The sequence below is a fragment of the Oryzias latipes genome, chromosome 16, assembly GCF_053564925.1.
Source record: "Oryzias latipes strain Hd-rR chromosome 16, Olatipes_Hd-rR_3.1".
Taxonomy (NCBI): Eukaryota; Metazoa; Chordata; class Actinopteri; order Beloniformes; family Adrianichthyidae; genus Oryzias; species Oryzias latipes.
The window spans coordinates 19,712,474-19,720,766 of record NC_136252.1 but is presented as its reverse complement, the minus strand read 5'-3'; the positions used below and the strand labels follow the sequence as shown (position 1 = coordinate 19,720,766).

Genomic DNA, 8,293 nt, shown 5'->3' with positions numbered 1-8,293 from the left:
GCATAAAACAACATAACCTTTACAATTACGTAAAAAATATGTTTCATTTTAAGACATTTTTCACACGTTTTTTGATCAAATTTGATTAATTAATTTTTTATACATTTTTTGTGGAATACATGTTCTGTATGATCCAGTAGTTGTGATAAAACATAAAAAACTACAAAAAAGTGCTTCGCAATTATCAACAAAACTGACACCTTTTGCATCAAACCATCAAATATCTAAACATGTTAGTAGTGAATATTTGCAGAAAGTTTTAAAGTAGTAGCTGTTCTTACTACTATTGCATGCTTAGTAGATCAGAGGTGGGGCCAACCTGTAAGAGAATCTAAATTAGATAAATACGGGCAGACAGGTGTTTTTCTGCACTTACAATGTTATGCAGAGAAAAAACAGGCAGTTCAAGAGTGACAAATATGTTTATTCCACAGTTTAAAAAAAATGTAATCAACGGATCTCTTTACTGGAATGCTCTGTGAACCCAGGCTCAACTATCTCGATATTGATACTGCCATTGAAACCGTCAGGGGACGTTAAAAAAAAAAAAAAATCAAATGAAAAGCTGAAACACATTTCAAATATGGTGTTTCATCACAGCTGAAGTGTAGTATTATTCAAGTTACTCATAGAAACCTGGAGTCTTTGGTGGAAGTTTCGATGCAGATTTAGTTGGTGGAAAGCTGTGGAAAAGTTACAGGAAGATAACGGCAAACAACAGTGCAATCACTACTTCAATACATTTTTTACATATGCTGAAAGCTTGTAAAAAAAAAAAGGAATTTACAGTTGAAAAGTAAAAGTACATTTGCAAGGTGCTCCTGGCGGAAAATGTTGACCCATGACCTTGCAGACATCATTTACTCAGAGGAATGGTTAGGAGACATAACTGAGCTGCCTAAAGGGTCCCGTGCCTCGGGAAAAGAGGTTCCACATCCACTCTGAGTGTCATTTTCCTCAATGGCTTTCCCGTTTTTGATGGCATTCATGGAGATTTCCCCTACCAGACATATAACAAGAGAAACGGTAATCTCTTCTTTATAAGAAAAAAAGAGTTGTTTTGCAATTTACTCCATTAATTGCTAAATAATCAGAGCAGATTTTGGACACCTTCAAAATCATGGCTGTACTTGATTAACTAATTAATAAATACATGATTCTATGTAGTGCAATCCATCAAACAAATAGTTCAGGTATCATGGAACAGGGAAGCTGCTGAGATGACACAGATGTCCTTACTTAAACTGTATTATAAGAAGGCTTTGTTTAACTGAGTGTGTAGAGACATTTAGGTCTTTATAACATAAAACCAGAAGACTCACTTACTTGTTTTATTTTCGGTGCCATAACGGAACTTGTCATTTTCTGCCGATATCTTGAAGCTTTCCATCTAAACCACCAGATGATTTCTTTTTTACATAAAGTCAACCCAAGAGAAATTGGTGAATAATACTCAGAGTAATAATAAATACCTCTGTACATAAAGACTCTGAAAGTCGACAGGTGAATGAGCTTTTGTTAGAGATGAAGAAAACAAAGACTTTTATTATTATTCTCCACAAATAATGAGCTAACAGTTCTGAAAAGAGATGAAAGGAGTGGTTACCTTGAACTGGGGTATTTTGATGGTTCACAGTCAATTGAGTTTTCTTGGTTCTTTAAAAGGAAAAACACATTTTTGGGTTAAAATATTATTAATTTCATTGTGGTACAAAAAGTATGCAAGGCATCACCTGTGGAGTCTTGCTGAGCCTTTTTGAACCCCAGGGTTTTTTAGATTCAAGGTCTTGACTTCTAGATTTTTCTTGTTTTTTTAACTTCACATATTCAAATGTACTAATCCCTTTATGAACTGTACACCAAAGAAACAAAAAAAATGAGAAGAAATTAATCTTCTTTTTTGGTAAGATAAAAACAATTATTTTTTGTTTTACTTACACAAGTAAAGATGAAAACACAATAAATGAGTGAGCAGCACCAGGCAGATGGTGCTCAGCATTAGAACAATGAAAGTGATTGTAAGAAGAGCTGCTGAACTCGTCTCAATGGGAGCAAATGGTAAGAAAAGCAGCCATGTTGAATTTTCTGGTAAGGCTTTGGAAAAAAATCAACAGGTGGAAAAAAAAGATGATTGGTGCATTAAAGAAAATATTTCACCATGATTTCATTGTTTAAAGATGTTCTTAACTCACCTCCTAATTGTGGTGCAGTCCTCAGGATTTGTGGATCTCGTATGTGTTGTACAAAGATGAAGAGGATGAGCATAAAAAGCAAAAGCACACCCACTAAAGCAGAGACAAGTGCTGAAAAAAACAACCTGAAAGTAAAAATCGTGATTTTGGTTCACAAAGCATTCAGCAACAAAGTCCAGCTGCAAACACATGATTTTTTTCATGCCACAAATGTTCTTACCAGTAGTTTCTACCACCCACACAGGTATTTAGCCATTTGCAGTGGTGATCGAAGTCTTCCACACATTTGTTGCAAACACTGCAGTGTTTAACTCTGGGGCCGCTACTGGAAGATGATGTTACATTAGTGCAAATTGTTCAAGAAGCTTGCAAATTATAGTGTAATAATTTAAACAATGATCCAACCAAAAGTTGCCCTTTTCTATGTTTTCTTTTTTGCTTCTAGCTCCCAGCATAAAGGAGGTGTGACATTCACAGATTGAATGCGAGTATTGATTTGTCGTCCTTCACTGCTGCTTACGCATTGCCTGTACACCCCATGCAGGGGTTGTTTGAAGCTTTTGACTGATCTGATTATGCCTTAGTTGCATACACCAGTACCGGGGGGGCCCGTATCTGTGCAGCGTGTTGGGTGGCCTGCGCCCGTGGAGGGTCAGACAGGAGCAGCTGTATCTTAAAGGAAGCACAGGTGTGTCTTCTAGTTCTGTCGAGGCTCATGCAGCCATGAAAAAGGAACGTATGATTGTCAAGTACCGGTAAGTGTATTGTGAAGTATTTGTAAGGATAATATTAGTTTCACAAACTTACGATCTAGTGTTGATGCTGTCGTACGCTGCCATTAGGCCACAATCTAGTCATTAGTGAGGAGTACTGTCTCCTTACTGACCCAGCGCAAAGGCTGCACCTGCATGCAGGGGGTGTGCAGATAATATACAAGTATCCTTAAGATGCCCGCAGGATGCCCACACAAACTATACTCTGATTGTCTAATTTCCTCATTTTTAAACAGCCAGGCTACGTGCAAGGAGCACGAACCAATCCCATAAACAGAACTAAAGGGCTCCTTGTACTGTACGCAGGGTTTGGGGAGGTTGAAAAAAGAAAAATCCATATGATGTGCCAGCATGTCACCTAATTCACCCTTTTTACCCTTCTGTGTTGTAAAAAAATCCCACTCCTATGTAAATTGTTTGTTTTGTTTTTAGATCATGTTCTTGAGGCATTTTTCTCACCATGGAGGACATACATAAAGAAAATTAAGCTTACAATTGCGAGCGGTCAACAACTTTGACATTTCCTGTGGGCCACACCTGTGTGCCCTGTACAGGTTTGCCCTTTTTTCTCCCATATCCACCCATAAGGGCAGATGTGTGACTAAGGCATTATTAGATTGTGTTCTCTTGACTGCAGTAAGCAACAGACGTTCCCCTGATTCGTAATTGGATCTGGATTGAGGCACAGCAGCCTGGTTTAGGTGGCACCTTACTATAACAAGAGCTGCAGACACCAACAGCAGGAATTTTTCCTGGAGAAGTAGTTGAACAACATTGATCCTATTTACAAGCGAACTGTTTTATGTTAGCTGAGAATACTGACTTACACACCAGTACTCTGATTCTTTCTCACATGTGTACCAGTTATCTGATTTACCGCAAGTTATTCTTTCGCATCTAAAATTATCTATAAAAAGGACAGCAATTTGATCAAATATGGACATTATGTAGTCAAAATAGTGGAAAACAAAACACCAGGAGCAGATGCTACTGCAGATTTGTCCAACTGCTTATTCGGCCGTCATGGTCACATAAATGATCATAAGCGGGAGTAATTATCCAATTATAACAATTATAGCAAACATGACCTGACTTATGTACTTGCCGGGTAAAAATATCATCATTAAAAAAAATACTGTTTGCATTTTTGGGTTTATTATATTTGATTGCTTTCATTTTGTATCTAGAGATGTAAGACTTAATTTTTTTGTCATGGATTTTTTTGGGTCCAAAATCTCCTTTTCTACACTCTATAGATTGGTTTAATTGGGCCCTAAACATCTGAAATTAGCTAAATGCTTCTGTTCTTCTTTATTGACAAACGATTAAGAGAAAAAAATAGAAAGGGAATATGTCTATAATGGGGCTAGCTGGTCAACCACAGTGAAATCTGAAGTTTCCTTGGGTGCAATTTGAAGTTTTAAAGCTAAAACTTATGTTTCACAACATCCTTCACACTTGTCTAGACATTTGAGTAACAGTCTGCCACACTAAAACTTCCTGTTTGCTAAACCAGTCATTAACGATAGTCACTTTCTTACGCTGCACTTGGATGCATCCAAAGATGGTTTATTGAAAGCTTTGAGCCGTGCTCACTGATTCTGAACCTGTGTGCACATGAACACTCTATATCATTAGCAGCTGTTGAACTTTTAAAAACATACAACTTTCACATCCGACCGACCACAAGATACTTACACCTGGACGTCACACAGAAAACAGTGTTGGTCCTTGATAACATGTGGTTGTTTGGATCGGTCAAAACGTGGCAGTGGACTGGAATAGTCCACTTTGGCTCTGACACTAGCATCTGCTGGATCTACGGTCACAGCAGCAACGTGGGTGAAAAAGTGCACAACGAATACAGCGCCAAGAGTCTGATAATAATGGCAGTCAGGGGAAATTCTTTAAAGGTTTGTATGTAAATAGGAGAAACATACAGTTTGCAAACAAAAGTGTCAACAATTTCTAAAAATGAAGGCGACATCATGCAGGAGTCAACAAGAAGCCCACCGATTAAACAGAGCGGAGACAGTGATGGCTGCTATGACTGGAGACTATAACTAAGATCACACAATCAAGTGTTTGTCTTGTTCCTTTGACTTAACAGAAGCTTAGCAGAGGCTACCGTCTCTACATTATTCAAATAAAAAAAAACCAGCTGCTGCACACTAGATGGCCAGCCACTATAACTGCCTGCATCCAGCGAAAAGTTAAGGATACAGCATAGGCCACATGGTGCCACGGCCGAGGCAGAAGAGGGATGTGGATGCCAAAACCGACTGTGGCGAGGAAGCCGTACACCAGCCATCCAACCAGTTGAGAAGCTCCGGGCGGGCATGACCATCCGTTGATTCTTGGATGCCTGAAAGCCAGCTCATCGTGGCTGATAGCAGTCTCAGGTGCTGTACGTCTAAACCTCCACCTTAAACAGTTCATCTGGACAATGTGGGAGGACAGAGACATGCTACACAACACTCATCACCAGAGAGGGAATGTATTTGCTTAGGAAAACGACCTGAAGACGATGATAGTGAAGGTTCACCCCATGACTAACTGACCTGCCAATGTACTCTGACACAGGTCATTTCAATATAATCCTTTTGAGCCTGAATTTGCCTTAAAACATTTAAAATGTGATTTTTTTTAAAGTTCTTTATAAAAAAAGGAATAGTGTAAACATAAAATAAATGTACCATTGTCTATAAACATCACAAAAATCAATAGTCTAAAGGTTTTAAGAGATTAACAAGAAAACAATATGCCAAAAACTAATTTTTGATAACAAATAACTTGTCTTGATTATAAACTACCAGTCACGTTTTGTATTTACTTGAATTTACGACAAAATATGTAAAGTTCAAAATTTGCAGGCAAGAAATATAATCATACTTTCATTCTACACACAGCTGATTACATATTAAAAATGAAACTATTAAAAAAAAAACTTAGTAAAGCCGTTTTGAATACACTCAAAAGTTGTGCAAAAGTAAGGCAACAAGCATCTGCTGTGTTTTCAAAACATACCTCTTCAGCGGAAACAGGAGCATGAAGCAGCGTTCCTGTTCAAACACACGCAGGTTGGAGTAGCCTGATCATGACCCATTGGTAGTTTCTCAGCTCAGAAGTTGAACACGGGTTCATCGAAACGAGGAGGGAGAAAAACTCTCTATAATGTGCTTAGATTAAACCACAAACCCGGTAACAAAAACAAAGGCTGCGGTGTTGTCTTCTCTTAATGGACGTGTCACTTAACCCTTGTGCTGTCTTAGGGGGAAAGAAAAGCATGGATTAAAAAAAAAGGTAAGGAGGGGGGGTCATTTTAAAAACGCATACCCCCCTTTGGTATTGACCCCAGACAGGTACACCCCGTACACCCTCCCGCAATCGAAGAGGGTCGAGTTCCTGAAAAAATTTTTTTGTACGTTTCAGGCACCCTCTATATCCCCGACTGGTAGAGGGCGCCAAACCCCCCTTTTCTTTTTTGTCCCCGTCCAGCAGAGGCCGCCATTTCTCCATTTTAGTTATACCCCCCGACCACCAGGGATCTTGTTTTCCACCGTTCATTTCTATACCCTGCCTCTAGGGGTCACTAATACCCCATTCTCTTTAATTGCCCTCAGCCACCAGGGGCACCACTTATTTATCAACCACCTTCCTCCCGCTGGTTCGTGGGGTTCGATTGACCCCAAGTTTTTTTTTTTTTTTTTGTGTGGCCACTGAGGGGATTGGCGCTGGCTCATGGGGTGCGATTGACCCCAAGTTTTTTTTTTTCTTTAGCATTCACTCTTCTCTCATGGCCCACCACCTGGGGTCTCGCTTTACCGGTTCCCTTTCACCCGCTGGCTCATGGGGTGCGATTGACCCCAAGTTTTTTTTTTTTTTCTTTAGCATTCACTCTTCTCTCATGGCCCACCACCGGGGGTCTCGCTTTTCCGGTTCCCTTCCACCCGCTGGCTCATGGGGTGCGATTGACCCCAAGTATTTTTTTTTTCTTTAGCATTCACTCTTCTCTCATGGCCCACCACCGGGGGTCTCGCTTTTCCGGTTCCCTTCCACCCGCTGGCTCATGGGGTGCGATTGACCCCAAGTATTTTTTTTCTTTAGCATTCACTTTTCTACATCACCCTTGAGGCTTTTCGAAGTGTACTGTTTGTGTTTACGTTTCTTTTTTTTTATGTGATCAAGAAAGGTCAAGAGAAACAAATGAACAAACCTAAATGGTTTTCTGCTGCCTTTTTTTTTAAAAAAAATAACCGGAAGCAATTTCGGCTTCCATAGTTTTCTTCTTCCGGTACTAGCTAGCTAGTTCAAACCAATTTGGTCTCCAGAGAAGATGCTCTGGTTGTTTTTGCTGTCCTGCAGTCTGGTTCTGTCCAATTCCGGACAGACAGTCAACGGTGAGTGGCTCGACCCGTTTGACATGCTAAACTACGAGGCGAGGACCAAAACAATGAAGAACTCTGAGGTTGGTCAACGTGGGATGTTCGTCAAATCCAACTTCTTTGAAACAACTTATTTTTTTTGATATTCAGTTAATCTTACTTGCCCCACAGTCACAAGCCAGCAACACTGGTGCTGCTGATCCGCAGCAAAGGGAGAAGGTAAACCAGCCTGTGGCCCACTGTAACCCACATGTCATGGATCTACAGAAACAGGTTCTTGTTTGAGCTTTCAAAGAGAAACTGATGGTTCCAACTCTGTACGGGGTCTCACGGACCCCGCGAGACAGCGCGAGGTGCCACTGTTTGGTTCCAAATCGGTACGGGGTCGCTGGGACCCCGCGAGAAAGCGCGCGGAGCCACTGTCTGGTTCCATTTCGGTTCGGGGTCTCACGGACCCCGCGAGACAGCGCGCGGAGCCACTGTTTCGTTTTAGTTAGTGTTTGGGGTCTCACGGACCCCGCCAGGCAGCGCGCAGAGCCACTGTTTCGTTTTAGTTAGTGTTGGGCCACCGTCTGGTTACGGTTAGCCACGGTTAGCCACCGTCTGGTTTCAATTCTGTTCGGGGTCTCACGGACCCCGCGAGACAGCGCGCGGAGCCACCGTCGGGTTCCAATTATGTTCGGGGTCTCACGGACCCCGCCAGGCAGCGCGCGGAGCCACTGTTTCGTTTTAGTTAGTGTTGGGGTCTCACGGACCCCGCCAGGCAGCGCGCGGAGCCACTGTTTCGTTTTAGTTAGTGTTGGGGTCTCACGGACCCCGCCAGGCAGCGCGCGGAGCCACTGTTTCCTTTTAGTTAGTGTTGGGGTCTCACGGACCCCGCCAGACAGCGCGGGGAGCCACTGTCTGGTTCCAATTCGGCCTGGGGTCTCACGGACCCCGCGAG

The 8,293-nt window shown here is 41.6% G+C and overlaps 1 protein-coding gene across 4 annotated transcripts; it reads right to left on the bottom strand.

Moving 5' to 3' along the window:
• Positions 1-403: 403 nt before the first annotated feature.
• On the bottom strand, positions 404-6,220 carry zdhhc11 (zDHHC palmitoyltransferase 11). 4 transcript variants are annotated; one of them, XM_023964552.2, is made up of 12 exons: positions 5,993-6,220; positions 5,189-5,404; positions 4,664-4,842; positions 4,507-4,572; positions 2,413-2,517; positions 2,193-2,317; positions 1,939-2,094; positions 1,734-1,852; positions 1,607-1,656; positions 1,473-1,512; positions 1,327-1,390; positions 404-1,000 (listed from the first exon to the last, which is right to left on the bottom strand). In XM_023964552.2, exons 2-12 carry the CDS (start codon positions 5,402-5,404, stop codon positions 861-863), a joined length of 1,260 nt encoding a protein of 419 aa, XP_023820320.1. In that variant the 5' UTR covers positions 5,993-6,220; the 3' UTR covers positions 404-860. The 4 variants fall into 4 exon arrangements, with proteins under 4 accessions (XP_023820320.1, XP_023820321.1, XP_023820322.1 ...); XM_023964553.2 differs by lacking the exon at positions 4,507-4,572; XM_023964554.2 differs by lacking the exon at positions 4,507-4,572 and having other exon boundaries at positions 2,413-2,514.
• Positions 6,221-8,293: the final 2,073 nt, after the last annotated feature.